This window comes from Triturus cristatus, chromosome 2_1 (assembly GCF_964204655.1).
Source record: "Triturus cristatus chromosome 2_1, aTriCri1.1, whole genome shotgun sequence".
Taxonomy (NCBI): Eukaryota; Metazoa; Chordata; class Amphibia; order Caudata; family Salamandridae; genus Triturus; species Triturus cristatus.
Genome location: NC_140581.1, coordinates 118,455,195 through 118,474,983, shown reverse-complemented (window position 1 = coordinate 118,474,983; position 19,789 = coordinate 118,455,195). Strand labels below are relative to the sequence as shown.

General features: G+C 46.5%; 1 protein-coding gene across 2 annotated transcripts in view; it reads right to left on the bottom strand.

The window, feature by feature from the left end:
- Positions 1–19,789, bottom strand: part of FAM219A (family with sequence similarity 219 member A) — a 493,349-nt gene that overhangs the window by 17,926 nt on the left and 455,634 nt on the right. For both annotated transcript variants that reach the window (XM_085628479.1, XM_085628472.1), the window contains exon 5: positions 18,447–18,501. In XM_085628479.1, the coding sequence (XP_085484605.1) occupies positions 18,447–18,501 (55 nt within the window). The remainder of the gene's footprint in view (positions 1–18,446; positions 18,502–19,789) is intronic.

The window sequence follows — 19,789 nt, the reverse complement described above, 5'->3', positions numbered from 1 at the left end:
GGTGATGCGAGAGGGGCTGCACTGGGCATTGGTTGGGTGATGCAAGAGGGGCTACAATAGGCATTGGGTGGGTAGTGCGAGAGGGCCTGCACTGGGCATTCGCTGGGTGATGCGAGAGGGGCTGCACTGGGCATTGACTGGGTGATGCAAGAGGGCCTGCATTGGGCACTCTGGATGATTTGAGAGGATACAGTAGGCATCGTGTGGGTGGTGTGAGAGGGAATGCACTGCTCACTGGCCTGGTCATTGAAGAAGGGTTGCACTGGACATTGTCTGGGTAATGCAAGAGGGGCTACACTTGGAATTGGCTGGGTGATGCGAGAGGGGCTGCACTGGGCATAGGCTGAGTGATGCAAGAGGGGCTGCACTGGACATTGGCTGGGTGATGCGATAGGGGCTGCACTGGGCATTGGCTGGGTGATGCAAAAGGGGCTGCACTGAGCATTGACTGGCTGATGCGAGAGGGGCCGCACTGGGCATTCGCTGGGTGATGCGAGAGGGGCTGCACTGGGCATTGGTTGGGTGATGCAAGAGGGGTTGCATTGTTCATTCTGGGTGATGCGAGAGGGTATGCATTGTTCATTCTGGGTAATGCGAAAGGGGCTGCATTGTTCATTCTGGGCGATTTGAAAGGGGCTACGCTAAGCATTGGTTGGGTGATGCAAAAGGGTCTGCATTGGGCATTCTGGGTGATTTTATAGGGGCTGCACTTGGCAGTGCTTGGGTGGTGCGAAAGAGGCTGCGTTATGCATTGGCTTGGTCACTGGAGAGGGGCATCATTGGGCATTCTGGGTGATGCGGGGGGGCTGCTTTGGGCTTTGCTTGAGTGATGCACACTATTTTGATGTGTTGCCTATAGCTGTTATCTAGCCATATGCTGCTTACAACTATACTTCCTGCGGCCTGAGTTGACTAGTCCGTCTCACCACAGCATGCACCATCGGCTCATGCACGCGTGGCTTGAAGGCCTGGGGGATGAGGAGAGTACTCTGCTGCTAATATAAATTCTGACAATCTCCAATGAGTGATTATTCTGCCTGGGTGTCTTTTTTGGGGCGCAGAGGGTGTATGCCAAATGGAATCGGCAAGTGAGGTGCAGGTTCACCAGACTATGTAGAACGCAGTAACCAGGCAGCGGATGCCCATGCGCACTGTCTGGCAGTGAAGTAAAACCCAGTAACCAGGCAGCATGTGCCCATGCACACTATGTAGCAGTGAGGTAGAACGCAGTAACCAGGTAGCAGGGGCCCATGTGCATTGTCTATTAGTGAGGTAAAAAGCATTAACCAGGTAGCAGTTGCCAATGCGCACTGTCTAGCAGGGAGGTAGAATGCAGTAACCAGGCAGTAGGCACCAATGCGCACTGTCTAGCAGTGAGGTCGAACGCAGTGACCAGGCAGTGGGTGTCGATGCGCACTATCTGGCTATGTGGTATGTTTAGCCAGATACCTGGTTCACAGCATGCATCCAGAGCGCATAGAGGCAATGTGGAAGCTGCTGCTCCAAGATCTTTGCTTTTGATGAGTCAAACTGTGCCATGGTGAGGTTAGAGCTTGTTATTTATTTGACCACTGTCTTCTGTATTTCCTTTACTGTGCTGATGTTTATTGGTTTATTGCATGCTCTAGTAGGACTATGGTGCTGTGACCGTGGAGGTCCTGTTGGATGCTTGCACAGAGAGAGGTGTGTGATTCGGTTTATTGTATGCTCTAGTAGGACTATGGTGCTTGTGACCATGTAGGTCCTGTTAAGACTTGCACAGAGAGGGGTAAGTGATATGTATGAGGTGATGGAATCACTCAGCTACGGTCCACTACTACATGGACCAGTGTAGTCCTCATTGTGCCCTGCTACTGCTTCAACTGTTTTGATCCCCAGTACCGAGCAGCATGCCAGCTTTTCACACTCACTGGGTGAGAAAAAAGTCACACAACCAGAGGATGGGCACATTGTACACCGATGAGAACATATAGTGCCCGGCCTAGCAGCAGAAAGTAGCATGAGGAGTGAGGAGGAGGATAAGTGCTTGCAAGGGTGAAACTTGAACAAACTATCACCAACTTTCACCTCTCTCTCCTGCGAATCCATACAGTATCCCCATTTGATACCCCTACCCTTTTATTCTTCTTCATTCATTTAATTGTTAATATAAAGCATTGGCAAATGATGGAATGCCAGAAAATACATAGGTTTACGTTCCCTGGTATCAACATTTTCTGTGGTGGCGATCAAAGTCGTCCCATTGCTTGCCTGTACATGTATTGTTAGTTCGGCATATTACAGTTTCTTTTATATCCATAAAAATACCAATAAAGCAAAGTATTACAAAAATGTTTTAAATGGATATGTTCATAAGTGGGAGAGAGGGAAAGGAATTTCAACATCATCTTCACGGAACAGTAGAAATTGTTTGGAAGAGGAGGCAATACTCAATTTAATGCCTACATCTTCTGAGGTTTGACCTTGTGAGACCCTCTACCTTCTGTAGGCCGTGTGCATCTATTGGGACTGCAGTCTGAGCTGTAACCACTACACACTCAACCCTACCTATCCCGGCTACCAAAACCCCTATTATTTTTGCTTTACAATTCACACGCCCAGCCTGTGAGCTAGAGAACAAAATATATATTGGCTCAGACATCTTACCCAAGCAGCTGGCAAAGGCATCTGTTAGGGGTCAGATCCTTTCAAGCACAGGAGAGAAAATGGTAAGGCTCATTAATCAGAAAGAATGAAAATGAGGCCTTCCAAAACGAAGGGCGAGGTTTAGATCTCGGCAGGCAGGTTACTCCATCACAACGGTGACTGATATCCCTTTCGCCGAAATTTAAGTCCCATTGTATGCTATGGGATTTATATTTCGGCCCACGGGATATCCCTTACCGTTGTGACGGAGTAACCTGTCCGCCGAGAGCTAAATCAGGCCCTTAGTGATGAGCAAACTAAGAATATTCTTCTGGTTGAAAACTACGCGACAGCAGAAAAACTTCAGAATACCTTTCAGCATGTGACACAATATGACACTTTGTACCACAAAGCATGAATATGTGGACACTGTATGCAAACATCCAGTGTTACTCTTCCTAAGCCTATAAATAATGTCTTGGAAGTATGTGGAAGAGACACCGTTAATTACAAATCTTTGGAAATGCTTGTCTGGTGAAAGGGGAAGCAACCTTTATTTAGATGTTCTGAACCATTCGTGGTAGAGACAGCAGGATTATCTTCTTGACCAGTGGGAATTCACAGTTTGACCTCTGTGGACCACCCGGGGAGGCCCCACTGAATCATTATTGGAATCCGGGGATCCCCACTGATTCATTCCTAGAAACCGGGAAGTCCCACCTAAGCATTTTCCATCATGTGAACAGCAAAAAATACACACAAAAAACCCAACAAATATTCATCAAACAAATATACAAATGATTAAATATTTGATTTTATTCACAAACAAATATTAAAAAAAGTCAGATTTTAATTCGAAAGTTTGAGCTTTTCTAAATTCAATTGAGGGTACTCATCGTCCAGACTGTTTTCTTTTTGATGCACTCGCACTGCTCCCGCATATCAATCTGAGGATAATAGCTTAAGTTCCAGCCTCAAATTTTTAAAATTCCTTCACATTTACAGAATGTCTTAAAAATGTCAATTATACATTTTACTTCTTCAGATATATACACTTTACTTAGCTGTTCAAATTATTAAATCTTCCAACCATCACAGATCCCTGAGTAGGCACCGCGGAGTTCTTGGGGTCCCCGGATCACAGATTAAGAACCACTGTTCTAGATTTTAAGCGATAACAATTAGTGTCAATATATAGAAAAGGTGATTAATGTTGGACTAGACAGCAGCCCAAACCAAAGGCAATGCAGGGTTGAAAAGGTTGTAATCAGTGCCAGATTCTGGCGACCTGTCTCAATGCTGTAGATTCACATATATTAGACTAGCAGAAGCTGTAGGATTCCACAATGTGCTAAGATCCACACTGGACAATATACAGGGCTCTGGTATCACAAGCTGAGGTTCAGATATGGAAATTGCTGTTACTCTCTTACTTATCAAACCAAGTAAAAAATCACTGATGGTACAGTGCTCACCTGGTTAAACGATACCATTACACCGCGAGAATGTTGACAGCCTCCCTTTTTTTGAGCCGCTGCTGACAGTTTTTTAATTTCGTAATTTTCTGAGACCCACTAATTATATTGTTACATTATACCCACAGAGAAAATGCTTGCTAGGATGCGTACAAAGCAAATTCTCTTAACTTGTCACCGATGCACCACCCATTCCCATGCACATAGATATCTTAAATAACCTAAGATGAATCCCATTAATGCGACCTGCTCCTTAAGTTGATTGGAGCATGAAAAGTTTGATCGCACTAAATAAATGTGATTTATAGGTAAATCGATGCACTATAACTGGCCTACTTATTTCTAGTAACTGGTTAGATGAATTCCCTGGATTGCAACAGCACAATCTGGGTGATCTGGATTTGAGGCTCATATTCACTCATGGAATATGTAAAGGAATTAACCCAAATCCCTTTCAGTAAAAGTGGATATTCTCAGTTTAAAACAAGCCATATGTGACATTAGCCCATTTTAGATGGATGGAATTGTATAGCCTAAACAGAGAACCATCTCCTTTTCCTATTTATTTTCTATCTTAATGCTCTGAACTTACTGTGAATCAGGATAGTGAATGGAGCAGTTGGGGGGAGGGGATAACAAATGGATTTTCTTATAGTGACTTCTAGCTGCAGATTCCTCAACTTTTCAATATTCCCCAGTAGTCCGATTGGATTTGGAAACTTTTCAGCAGTATATCTGCACACCATGCAGCTCCTCACTGACTCAGTTCCACTCCAGAAATGACGTGAGGAGCATATACACAGGAACCACTCCTGCCGACTGAGGTCTGTTCCTTTCATTACGCTTCACCAGATGCCAATACAGAGCTCTCAATTACCTCAATATTTTTGTCCAAATTTTATTCCATGCGTAAGGGATGTCATCCCCAAAAAATACAGGTTTTAAGTCCTGTAGAGAGGGTCGCACACAAATGTCTGTGACAGATCCCCTTCAGGTGTGCCTGTAGTGGATGGGGTCGAGTCACGACTCTAAAACCTGAAGTGTCTGCTCGTTGATGGACCTGTAGGCCATCTGGGACCGAGAGGTGAAGCTTTACATCATTAAGCACAGGAAGACCCCACAATAAGACTGGTCTAAGCTGTGGTCCAAGTCCATGGTCTTGTCACAGTCCCATTCCAGGAGTTGCCAAAGCCGTTCCAGAGGCCAGTCTTCGTCGAGATCTAAATCTTTCTATAAGTAAACGAAGAAGCATAAAAAATTGAAGCAGGGTTTATTACCCTCGTGCGACTCACATTCTTCTGAGCAAGCCGGGCTGGCACCAGGGCTCTGGATCACACTCTTGGAGTAGCCTGCCTCCAGAGACAATCCCACAACTTGTTCCGGTACAACCTGAATTACCGGAATATTCTGCTACACCACAACAGATCATAGGGTTCTGCACAGGTATGCGTTGGCTCTTCTAATCCTTGCTCTTCTTTCATCTGAAGTATGTCTGACGGGTTCACCTTTAGCGCCTGCTGGACCTTCCAAGTCTGTCATGACACCTTTAGCTCCGATCCCAACCCTGCCTCCCCCACCACGGTCCATCCTGGTCCCTGGAACTTCTACGTCTACGCCAGTGCTCAATACATTGACGCTGGATGGGGAGATACTTATAGTACTCTACGACTCCTAGTCAGCAGCTGAGACAGAAGTCGTGCATGAGCAAATTTGAGGTGCCGCTTCCCTCACTTGATCTGCTGCCACCACCAGGGAGAACACACACCCTATACTCCCGTTTCAGCACACACTCGGACCATGATTACGATGCGGATGATAATAGTGCTTACCCTATCAAGACGACAACTGATATGATGACTTGCAGAAAGCTAGTGGTCTCAATACCTCCTGGTCCAGCCACAGAGGAATCTGCTTCATACGCCATGGTAATGCGTAGGGTGGTCGAAATTCTATACCTCAAGCTCTCCACCCTGGATGTTAAGACTAATGTATTGAAGGAAGTCCCCCAGCCAAGAAGGACATTCTCTGAGCCCCTTTTACCATTTAATGACGCACTAATAGATTTTTTGTTGAGGTTTTGGGCCAAATCTTGCTTGGCCCCCCGGTCAATAGACTAATAGCAAGATGCCATTACCCTGCCCCGGGCAACCATGCCTTCCTCTCTCCAACCCCTAACAACTTTCGGACTACTCCCCTAGATAGGGAGTCCAAACAGGTGGAGACATTTGATAAGCAAGTTTATTCTTCTATAAACCTGGCTGCCAGTAAATGCGATCTGCCTCCTGAGTTGCTATTCACACGCTCCTTTCGAACTTGGTGGCTCACATCCTCCTTGGTGTCCCTGAAGATCTCCAACATGTCCTTCCCAGGTTATACAAGACAGTCATGATGTGGCCAAGTTCACAATTCATTGTAGTTTGGACACCACCAATTCCATTGGGTAAGCCACAGGCACCAGTGTAGATTTTTGCTGTTGTGCGCAGCTGTGATCTACCAGGTTCTCAGGTGATGTCCAGTCTTCCCTTATGGACATGCCCTTCGATGGGGCTCTCCAGTTTGGGGACAAGGCTGATTCTGTTTTAGAGCGATGCAAGGAGAGCAAAGCTACTGCACGCTCTCTGGGTTTATCCACCCTACCTTACTAACCGTATTATCACCCTTACCGCGCCTTTCGTAGATTTGGCACAGCTGTCCCATACTGCCAGACTGTTCAGCCTCAGCAAGGAACCCAGCAGTTTTACAGTGCCCACCGCACCCAGAGCCATGGTCAATGGGTTGCCCATTCCACTCCTCCACCCATGTGATCCCAACTGCCAAATCCCTTTAACGTGCCCTTAGGGGAGCACAGCCACCGGTGGGAGACAGGGCCCAAAGATTCTTCCTTGGTTTGCATGCCTTAACATCAAACAGGAGGATTCTGCAGATTGTTTACAGGGATATACCTTACTGTTAATCTCTTCTTTGCCACACCTTCCACCGGTCCCCTTAGTGACTGAAAGAGGACCAACACTCCATTTTGGCCAAAGGGACTATTGAGAAGGTTCCAGTTCCATCAGTAGGAAGTGGTTGTTTTTCCTGCTACTTTCAAGTGCCCAAGAAGGACGAGGGCCTTTACCCTGCTATTGACCTGCATCTTCTAAACAAGGTCCTCCGGAAGGAGTAATGCAGAATTCTCACCCTAGCCCAGGTCTTATCTGCCCTAAAATCGGGAGACTGCATGGTAGCGTTGGACCTGCAGGACGCTTACTTCCATATACATGTCCTGCTGGCCCATCGGCACTTCCTGCGGATGTGGTGGGACAGGAGCATTTCCACTTCCTTGTGCTCCTCTTTAGTCTCCCCGCACCCCTCCGGTGTTCACAAAAGTGATGGCGGTGATGGCAGCACACTTTCAGTTGTTAGGGCTGCCAATCTTCCCCTACCTTGACGACTGTATGCTGACAGTGGTCTTGTCCCAGGCAATCATCAACCAATTTCAGACTGCCTGACCTTCCTGTCATCTAAAGTCACACCTTACTTCTTCTCAGACACTCCTCTACATCAGAGACATTCTGGACAAGGTTCAGTTTCATGTATTTTCCTCGAGAAAGAAAGTCCAGGGCATTCAGGTTATGATCCCAATCTTTCAGTCTCAGTCCTGGATTGCAGTGAGGTCGACACTGAGGCTCCTGGGACTGATGCCTCCTGCATCCTGCTAGTTGAGCATGCTAGGTGGCATATGAGGGCTCTGCAGTGGGATATGAAGTCTCTGTGGGCCCAACATCAAGGGGGCATCTCTGACCATGTTCAGATTTTGGAAGAGACTGCTCAAGATCTGCAGTGGTGGTTACTGGACCGCGATGGGTCTAAGGCAGACCCCTCTCCCTTCCCCACATAGAGCTGACAGTGGTGACTGCTGCATTGCTTCTGGGTTGGGGCGGCCATCTGTGAGAGGTGGAGATCAGAGGCCTCTGGTGGAGTCCCAGCTCCATACCAACCTACTGGAGCGGTGGGACATCCCCATGTTGTTAAAAGGCTTTATAATATCCATCAAGAGGAAGCGGCTTACATGCTCATGGAAAACACCACCTCCATGTGGTACTGCAACAAACAGGGTGAGGTTAAGCCACAGACCCTGTGCCAGCAGGTCCCATGCCTCTGGAAATGTCTGGATCACCAAGGGATCTTCCTGGTGGTGAACTTCCTGGCAGACTATCTGAATGCCATGGTGGACGAGCTCAGCCGTGGGAGCCTAGCGTATTATGAGTGGTGGTTACATTTGGGGGGGGTGCAGGGTCTTTTCAGTGAAAGGGGAGAACCTTGGCTTGATCTGTTGACCACTTTTGCACTGGAGTTTCCAAGGTGTCTCTTGTTCAGAGATGCATTCCACCTTGAGTGGAACTTTGAACTCCTTCATGCCTTTCCGCCAATAACACTCATGACCAGAGTTCTCAAGAACATCAGGACAGATCTGACCCAAGTCATCTTAGTGGCTCTGAATTGGGCACAAAGAATATGGGATCCAAAACTTCTGGGCATGAGCACCTGTCCTTCGATTAGGCTGCCATTCCAGGAGGACCTGCTGACACAACAGCAGGGCTGGGTTTTGCAAATGAGCCTTCGTGCTTGGTGACTGAGCGCTGACAGCTGCACACATTTGACCTTTCTTCAGAAGTGGTTGATTTAATGTTGGCATTAAAACGTCCCTCGATTAAAACTATATACGCCGGTCATTGGGACAAACTCTGCTGTTATGCATTTTTTAGAACGGTAAGAAACTTGCTTCCTCCATCTCCCTCTGTCATGCTACGGTGGGACCTTAACTTGGTCCTAACATTTCTGATGCGCACTCTATTCATGCAGCTTCACAGCTGTCCTTTACGGCTTCTCACCCTCAAGATAGTGTTCCTTGTCAGTATGACATTGGCGTAGTGGGCGAGTGAGTTTCAAGCTCTCTGTGTCAACCACCTGTACCACCTTCTTCCCATACAGATAGGTTCTACGGATGCAAGCATCCTTCATACCAAAAGTTGTGACACCATTCCACGTTGATGAAGCCATCACCCTGTTGCCGTTCTAAGCCCCGTCTCACCCCTCTAAGGAAGAGGAGAGACTCCATAGCTTGGACCCCAAGAGAGTGCTGAGCTTTTTCATAGATCATACCAAATAATGACTGGGTGGATGATCAGTTTTTTGTGGGATTCTCTGCAGTGAAAAAGGAAAAGAAATGCAGATGAGGACCATCGCTCCCTGGATTCTGCTATGCATTGGCTAAAAAGCAGCCTCCAGAAGGACTGCTTGCTCATTCTGCCACAGCCAGAGCTTCTACTGTGTTGGCAATGCAGTCCCTGACCTGGACATTTGCCAGGCAGCAAAGTGGGCATCTTTCCACCTCCATAAGTTCATAAAGCAATAATGTCTAGTTAGTCAGATTTTCTGAGAGGGGCATTTTGCCTGCTCGGCCCGGTAGGACTTTCTGGTTTGAATCTATCCACATCGAAATAAGGAGAGGGGAGAGGAAGATATGGCTAGGTTTGTCCTCCTAGGTACTAATAACGCAAAAAAAGATCCGACATCAGGGATCAGAGAACCTAGCTAGATTGGAAGGGAGGGGTCTACTTAGTGAGTAAGACGCACCCCAAATAGAGAAAAGAAAATACTTTTCTTGAGTCCCCTCACTCACCAATTCAATATGTTTCGAGGTTATCCCCTAAACCTCTTCTTCAGGACCGCATGGGGACCAGCCCCATGTGTACCACTCCGTGCAAAGACCTATAGTAAGGTGATAAAGTAAAAAGGAAAAATAAACGTGCACATTAGTGTCAGCGTAAATCAATTATAAACGGTTAGATTCAACGCGTAGTATTTAGTAGTTAATCAAAATTTGCCTCATGGTCTGCCGGGGTGGAGGAGCCTAAATAACCTTGACTCGGCTTGCCTCCGTCAAATTGACCTATTGGATCCCATCTGCAGTCGAAACATGTTGGCTTTCAATATTAGGGACTATTAGCACATTATTACCTAATTCCTCCCTTTTATTAACCCCCTTTTTATACTTTACCAACTAGGAGCCCGATTAAACTCATTTACGCTCACTAGCTAGGTAATTTTTAATTTAAACCCACACAACTCCCCTCTCACTGCACTACACATAGTCTTAACTAAATAGTGCTCCTACGTAACTGTCGCAAGTCGCAGCACGCCCCAAGCAGTAGATGCTTGGGATGGCCCCAATGATGAAGCATGTCACCTAGGGGAAACCTTTGGTGAGTGAGGGGACTCAAGAAAAGTATTTTCTTTTCTCTATTTGAGGTGCGTCTTACTCACTAAGTAGACCCCTCCCTTCCCATCTAGCTGGGTTCTCTGATCCCTGATGTCGGATCTTTTTTTGCGTTATTTGAATCTATCCACACCAACCTCCAAATAGGTACTGCTTTGGTATCTATTCAAAAGGTGAGGAATCGGATGCTACAAGTCTCGATCAGAAGAACAAGTTACTTACCTTCAGTAATACTCTTTCTGTAGAGACTATCTAGCTGTAAATTTCTAACTGACCCTCCCATCCTCCCCGTTCTGTGGTTGGACTCTATCCATTAATGAGATCACAAGTCTAGGAATCTGCACACTGGTCACAAGAATTGCTTTTGGGGCTCAGCATCTGGAGGCGTAAACAAGCAAAATATTTTCGATTCACTGGGATTGAGGCAACAGAAACTGCACTCATCTAAATGTTGTGATAGTCTGAACTGATCTTTGATCACAGAACCGGAAGTTCAATACCCCTAAACCTCCTGAGTTAAAATACCCTTCAACATATGAATCCACTAATTTGGTCCATCACCCATCATTGTGTCATAAACATGATTCCATTTTCATATGAGTTCAGCAAAACACCAATTCAAATAGTATTGCATGAATCCATTGTTCTCATTATACATAACACTAATCAAACATGTCTGTTTTATGATCCTTTATTCATGATTCTTCATCTTCACAAGTGGTTAAAAGCGTAGCCAACGCAGTTCGTCCTTCTTTAGGGCATTCAATATGATTTCTCCTATCTTGACTACACAATGCGCATACCAATTCCTTTCTTCTAAACACGTATTGTTTTAACCTCATGGATTGAAGTATGTTCAAGACCTGATGATCAGAAAAGAGTGTTTACGGAAATGTTATGTTATGTTATTTACTTTTATTACGCGCACAGATACTCGAAGAGTGTCCCGGCGCCGTTCAAGGAGGACAGAATTAAAGCTCAACCCTACGAGAAGAGGTAAGTTTTTAGAAGTTTCTTAAAAACCCCAGAGTCTTCAACCAATCGGAGAGAAAGGGGGAGGGCATTCCAGGCGCGGGCAGCATACACAACCAGGGAAACGCCACCTAGTCTATGGCGCTGGAAGCGAGGTACCTTCATGAGCCTGAGAGAGGAAGACCTCAGGTGTCGCCCCGGCACGTAGAACGAGAACCGTTTCTGAAGGTATCCTGGCCCCCGTCTATGCAGGGCGCGATGAGCAAGGGTAAGAGATTTGAAAGCTATCCGGGCCCTGACCGGAAGCCAATGGAGGGAACGGCGGTAGTCATGAACACTCTGCCTGGGACCCAGCCCCCCCAACATGCGGACAGCCGCATTCTGGGTAACTTGAAGCTTATTGAGTACAAAAGCTGGGAGCCCAGCATAGAGGGCATTAGCATAATCCAAGCGGGACAAGATAAGTGCACGCACCACCGATTCCCTAGCCGCTTGAGGGAGCAACGGAAGAAATTTCCTCAAAATTTTGAGAAGACCGAAACAGCAGCCTGTCAAACGAGTAACCTGGCTAGAAAAGGAAAGGTTACTGTCAAAATAAATGCCCAGGTTCTTAACGGTCTTGCTGTTTGAAACCGGCGGTGGGAACTCAGGCGGCCAGATAGACTCTCTAAATCCAGAGGGGAAGTCACCAAACATCAAGACCTCGGATTTATCCTCATTGCATTTTAAATGTGCCGACGCCATCCATTTGAAGACCGAGGAAAGACACCTCTGCACATGGGCCACCGATGACCCCTGTTTGTCCCAAGTGAACAAAAGTTGCGTATCGTCGGCATATGCAATGACCTTAGCTCCCAGCCTTTCTGCTAAAAAGACCAGAGGAGTGAGATAGATATTAAATAGGAGGGGGCTAAGGGAGGAACCCTGGGGAACACCCGTGTCAACGAGAAGAGGTGATGAAGCCGCCGGGGGTATCCAGACTTGTTGGTAGCGGCCATCCAGAAAAGATTTGATCCAGCCCCAAACAGCGCCCGACACACCAATCTCCGAGAGTCTGTCAAGCAACAGAGAGTGGGGGACAGTATCAAAGGCTGCCGACAGGTCGAGCAGCACAAGGGCAGCCTTCCCGTCGGCATCTAGACAGTCCCGAACGGCTTCAGAGATTTCCAGAAGAGCACCTTCCGTACTGAAGGAAGGCCGGAAACCCGATTGGGCAGGATGAAGAAGATCCGCACTGTCGACATACTCAGACAGCTGTCTGTTCACTATCTTCTCACAGACTTTAGACATGCTGGGGAGAAGAGAAATAGGTCTGTAGTTTCCCGGCGCTGAAGGATCGAGAGTCGATTTCTTCAGTAGGGGGAGGATTTTGGCCTGCTTCCAACAGTTAGGGACCCTGCCCTCCTGCAAGGATAGATTAATGATGCAGTTAACTTCCTCATTGACTGTTTCTGCCACCGAAGCCAGAAGTCTTGCTGAGCAAGGATCGTCCGGAGAACCGGACTTCAGACCCTGAAGAATTCTCAAGGTACCCGCCAGATCCACCGGGGAGAAATAAGACATGGAATGAATGGTAGGCAGCACTGCAGAAGTAATGAGAGAGGAGACACAGGGAATCAAGGGCCCCGTAGAGACAGGCGGGGCAGAGAAGCTGCCTTGTATCTTTAAAATCTTGTCCCGAAAAAATGTAGAGAGTGTCTCGCACCAAGCCGTGGTTGCTGGTAGGACGCAGCTCTGCGCCACAGGAGACAGAAAACTTTGAACGATAGAAAAAATTTCTTTCGAGTTATTCTTGGCTCGATCAATCCGAGTGGCGAAGAAAGCCCTTTTAGCAGAAGAGATCGCTTTATAGTAGGTTTTTTGACCCAGCCTAAGCCGCTTCTTTGCTAACGAGCAGTAGTTGCTAAGACGCCAGGCGCGCTCCAATTTCTTACAGCCCTGCTTGAGGAGACACAGATCCTCCGTAAACCAGGGTTTGGAGGGAGAAGCCCTTGACTGTCTAGCCGAGGTGGGAATGGCAATGGCCGCCCAAGAGCCCGAAAGCCAGTTAGAAAAGGCAACAAGACACTGATCAAGGTCTTGTGACAGAGACGGCCTATTGGCCGCCAACGCCTTGGCAAACAATAGGGGGTCAACCTTCTTGAATGCTGCCTTATGACTGACCATTGGACTGACACCGGGCGGGGTCACCACCCATGAGAAGGGAATTAGATAGTGATCAGACCAGGGGACAGGGAGTGGAGTTTTGACAGAGATAGGGAAGTTGGAAAAAATAGGATCAAGAATATGGCCACCAATATGAGTAGCCTGATCGACCCATTGAGAGAGCTGCGCAGATTGGCAAGTATCAAGAAGATCACGTGTGTCTTTCGAATTATTATGGTCAAGATGAATATTGACATCGCCAAGAATCACATAATGAGAGAACTGTAAAGCTCTCATGGAGACCGCCTCCACACAGGCCTGAAGGAAAGCATGGGCTACTCCCGGCGGACGATAGATCAGGGACCCTCCAAGAGAAAAGTGGGCCGAGCAGCGAAGGTTAAAATCCAGAACTTCGCAGCCATCCCACGTGCTGAGAGAGCACCTATCCAACGCCCACATCTCTTTAAATATCACAGCCAAACCCCCACCTCTCCCAGTGGTACGATCTAATCTGCTGATTTTGTACCCCGAGGGAATGGCCAAGGTAACAATAGGGTCGGAGGAGTTATCAAGCCACGTCTCCGTAAGAAATAAAAAGTCCAGAGCTTTATCGTCCAGGAGCTCAAACACTTCTGCATGGTGCTTTTTCAGCGAGCGCACATTGAGTAGCGCCGCCGAAATGACCAAGGAGTTAGATATTTTAGAGCCAGAACCAACACCCAACTTGAGGCAGAAGCCACATGCCTCACACGCAAAGTCACTGGTTCCAAACAGGTTAGGGAACAACTTCGGGTTGCAAGACGACCCCCGCAGCCGAATAAGACACTCACGTGAGTAGGACCGGTGGCGAGAGACATCCCCCCTGAAATGGGCAGCATAACTGGCCCCGGCTCCCGTCGGGCTGCTGACGGGCGCAGTCGGTCTTGCCTTAGGCGCGCCTTCGGCGCGCCAGCGGCGCGAACGTGCTGCGTGCATTTAAATAGTGCCGTGGTGGGGAGACTAGAGCACGTTCAAGATCAAAATGGCGCTCAGTACAGTCCCGCCGGAAGTGAGGAAAGCTCACACGGCAATGAAAAATACAATTTAAAGTGCCCCCAAATGTATATCCTCCACAAGTGTGCAAATTCGCAAATTAATAGTTGGCAAAGATAAAACACAATTAAACACAGTTTAAAATGCGCAAACAATTGAACACAGTTAAAAAGTTGGTAAAGCAGCGATTTTGGATAGGAACAAGAACAAAATTCTGTCAGCCCTAAAGCACCTGCGAACGTGCAGCGTGCATTTAAATAGTGCCGGTGGTGGGGAGACTAGAGCGCGTTCAAGATCAAAATGGCGCTCAGTACAGTCCCGCCGGAAGTGAGGAAAGCTCACACGGCAATGAAAAATACAATTTAAAGTGCCCCCAAATGTATATCCTCCACAAGTGTGCAAATTCGCAAATTAATAGTTGGCAAAGATAAAACACAATTAAACACAGTTTAAAATGCGCAAACAATTGAACACAGTTAAAAAGTTGGTAAAGCAGCGATTTTGGATAGGAACAAGAACAAAATTCTGTCAGCCCTAAAGCACCTGCGAACGTGCAGCGTGCATTTAAATAGTGCCGGTGGTGGGGAGACTAGAGCGCGTTCAAGATCAAAATGGCGCTCAGTACAGTCCCGCCGGAAGTGAGGAAAGCTCACACGGCAATGAAAAATACAATTTAAAGTGCCCCCAAATGTATATCCTCCACAAGTGTGCAAATTCGCAAATTAATAGTTGGCAAAGATAAAACACAATTAAACACAGTTTAAAATGCGCAAACAATTGAACACAGTTAAAAAGTTGGTAAAGCAGCGATTTTGGATAGGAACAAGAACAAAATTCTGTCAGCCCTAAAGCACCTGCGAACGTGCAGCGTGCATTTAAATAGTGCCGGTGGTGGGGAGACTAGAGCGCGTTCAAGATCAAAATGGCGCTCAGTACAGTCCCGCCGGAAGTGAGGAAAGCTCACACGGCAATGAAAAATACAATTTAAAGTGCCCCCAAATGTATATCCTCCACAAGTGTGCAAATTCGCAAATTAATAGTTGGCAAAGATAAAACACAATTAAACACAGTTTAAAATGCGCAAACAATTGAACACAGTTAAAAAGTTGGTAAAGCAGCGATTTTGGATAGGAACAAGAACAAAATTCTGTCAGCCCTAAAGCACCTGCGAACGTGCAGCGTGCATTTAAATAGTGCCGGTGGTGGGGAGACTAGAGCGCGTTCAAGATCAAAATGGCGCTCAGTACAGTCCCGCCGGAAGTGAGGAAAGCTCACACGGCAATGAAAAATACAATTTAAAGTGCCCCCAAATGTATATCCTCCACAAGTGTGCAAATTCGCAAATTAATAGTTGGCAAGATAAAACACAATTAAACACAGTTTAAAATGCGCAAACAATTGAACACAGTTAAAAAGTTGGTAAAGCAGCGATTTTGGATAGGAACAAGAACAAAATTCTGTCAGCCCTAAAGCACCTGCGAACGTGCAGCGTGCATTTAAATAGTGCCGGTGGTGGGGAGACTAGAGCGCGTTCAAGATCAAAATGGCGCTCAGTGCAGTCCCGCCGGAAGTGAGGAAAGCTCACACGGCAATGAAAAATACAATTTAAAGTGCCCCCAAATGTATATCCTCCACAAGTGTGCAAATTCGCAAATTAATAGTTGGCAAAGATAAAACACAATTAAACACAGTTTAAAATGCGCAAACAATTGAACACAGTTAAAAAGTTGGTAAAGCAGCGATTTTGGATAGGAACAAGAACAAAATTCTGTCAGCCCTAAAGCCCTGAATGTGGGTGTTTCATCCAACATATGCAGATTGGGCACTGCACTACAGTTGGTGGTGCCCCATAGTTACCGAATTGAGACTGGCGATCCGTACGCAAGCAGGGTTCCCGCAATCGAAAGCAACGGACGTCAGCACATGGGAGTAGCACCTATGTAAGCTCCGCCCGTCATACCTGGAGCAGAATGGTATCAGCGCGGCGACTCACGGCGCTACCAAGGAAAGCGTTGAGGTACTGCTGAAAAGTTTCCCAATCCCGTCTGACGGCTACATTCAATTGTGAGGAATCTGCAGCTAGATAGAGCCTCTACCAGAAAGAGCATTGCCAAAGTAACTTGTTTGTTTCTGTAAAATATCGGTGTTCTGCATCACTATAATAAAACTAGAATTGCAACATCCATCTACATATAATCAGCCATGCTCAAGGGAGTAATGTAGAGAACAAGCCAGTGAAATGTCATACAGTCTGGTTATTTTTGGAGACGCAACAAACAGTGGTTTGGCTCATTAGGAGCAACTAAGCATCCCGCTGTTAGTGGCAGACAATGTTACATGTATATATGTTTGCAGAATACTGAAGTGACTATTTGTATGATAATTGCTAGCTTCTAGAAAGTCAATAAAATTAAGCCCGCTCACACAGAAACTTAACAGAAAAGCAATCCAAGTAGCATTTCACTGGAGTGAAACGAAATAGAAATTATTTTTTATGTACCATCTGATACAAGCGGTCTAGCTTAAACACCATACCCATGAGTGTCTTCTGAATACAGAGATAGAACATTTGCTCTTAACTTACACAGACGCTGAATGTATTATGGAACAGTGCAGTGCAAAAATACTTAGGTACTTAGCAATATTTATGACCAACTACTGAGACCAGCGACCTGGTATCATGTCCCAGTACCTAGGATTCACTATGTGCAGTATCTGTAGACACCCTACCTTCACCAGGCACCTTTCCAGGATACACAACATAACCATACCTTCAACGGAGCCAGAAGATGATGCCAAACCCTTCAATGACCCATGCAAACCGCATCTAATGGTGTACACAATTCTTAGAGGAAGCAGCCCCAATAGTCAGGGTCTCTTTCTAACAAAGCACTCTGGAGTGGCTCCGCGGCTACAGGCTGGGGCAACAGAAAACAAATGTAAAAATAACTACATTCTGCTATTCCAGTCTTGACAGACAAGCCTGCGGCGATTCATTCAATCGCTTGATGGATTCACCCTCGTGTATGTAACAATATGTGAACAATTTTACAGCTAGTTTCACAGGCCACCATAGGCAGTGACAGATTAAAATTGCTACCACACATGCAACTACCTAACTGTTAGAGCATGAAATGACAGTCTCTCCCTTATGCTACACGTCTACATCTCCCCACTTTGATGCCACAAACTGAAATGCTCTGCTTGTAAAAATAGGGGCAAATACGATGTCAGTGGGACCGACTCGCCGTCAGTGTCCGTCCCACCGACATCTATAACCGCGGTCATACCGCCACATTACAATGTGGTCGGTCGGACTGCATTGCCCCAGGGACTGACCAACAGCTTCCTACAGGCTTAAGGAGCCCATCGGGTGGGTGGTCAGATCGCATTTACCACAATGGAGGCGGTGCCTTCTCAGGAACCGCAGTGGGGATTACAATCCATCTTTGCCCCAGCCATTTAACATTCGTTCTTCAGATGTGAAAAGGCTGTCTATGGTGCCCCCCTGAACATTTCTGCATCGTGTGGCAGGCAACGCATGGTGCCCGCCACAAGGTGCAGGGATGTTTACAAACATGGCTTTTGGCATTGGGGCCTGTGCTGCGGCATGTTTCCGACTGCCTCCACGGCGATCAGATCGTAATTTGTCAGCTGAGGCCGCCGACTAACTGTCGGCTGGTCTTGATCCCGTAATGATGGCAGTCGGACGCTCCTCTGACTGCCATCGTAATCAGCCCCTTAGTTACAAAGGCTGCCACTAATGTCTATATTTACTTTTCCTATTTACAAAGGAAGAGAGGGGGGCAGCCTCAGCTTTTTATCCAGAAGCAAAATCTTTAACAGTATGAGAAAAGAAAAACAAAGGCTCATTCAAAGTGCAGACACAATATTCATTCTTGTGCCTTTGCTCCTAGATGCACAAAACTGCGACTCACCTCAGCAGAAGAATACCCCGACGACGAATATCTGGACATGTCGAAGTCATCATCACTGGAATAAAATAGAGAGATTGAGTCACAATTGGTATCACCGCATTACTGTCAATCTAATGAGACAGTGTAAAGGAAAGAAACAGGATTACTTACCTAGGACTATGCATCCCTGAGATCATGGTTCAAGCTACTACTACCTTTTCAATCTTCTACCCTTACACGTGGCGCTCCATAAATACAGAGGTTGCCTGCCGCCATTAAATAGAGTTGCAGCGATCACGGGTCTGCAGGAGACGCGTCGTCTTACCTGGAGACGCGTTCCTCCAGACCACTGGCCATTGTTATGCAACTCGTGCCACCTGAGGGAATTGAAAATAATCTGGTGACCCAGTGTTGACCTCGCCTCAATGATGACCTGGATTCACGAGGAGGCAGATCCTCACATTCAGACAGTGAATATATTTAAGACAAGTCACAAAAGCGTTTAGGAGTATGTAAAGCATTATGCAGGAGGACTAAAGTAATATAGCAATTTTAACATAAATAAATGCATTTCTTGTTTAAATACAAATGGGGTATTTTAAGGTGGCTGTCACCTTTGGGTGCTACCGTGAAAAGAAGTCAAAGATGCAAACACACTATACTGTGCTCCTGCACACATGCAAGTGGGTGCTAGATCAGTGTAGATTATTTTACCTATCAGATAACAGACACCTCTGCCTACTTGGCATTCATGCACTATCGCACTGTGAATGTTAAATGGAAATGGAGACTGCACATTCACACGTCAGTTCTGAGGCTCTGATGTCAAAGACATTGAGGTTTGAGGCCGCTTAGACGACGGTTTATTATGAACAAACAATATGTATTTTTTTCTATGTTATGATGCATTCTTATACACGTGCACTGGAACCATCGCCTTGATGTCCATGTTTGTGACCGTTTGATGAGGTTCCAATCTTAAAATGGACTCCACCCATCAATCAGTAGATCTGTAGAGCGCTACATGTCCCCCGTGAGGGTATCCAGGTTCTCCAGCATTGCCCCGCCTGGTTCAATAGTTTACGGTGGAGTGTAAATGCTGAATTTTGGAACCACTGTAAAGTACTTGAGGAAGAGCCCTCATCTCTGGATAGCACAGGGACCATCTCAATGACTTGACCAGAGATGGTTTATTTCAGCAGGTCTTTCCAACAACTTACCCTAACATCTCGAGGGTAACGGCGAAGGACGTTGCGACACGAAAGGTGAAACCTTAACAAATGATTGGTCTGCTCCAGGCATTTTGGTTAACCAGTATCCACTAGAAGAAAAGATGGGATTTCCTCCACGGCTGGGGATCGCTA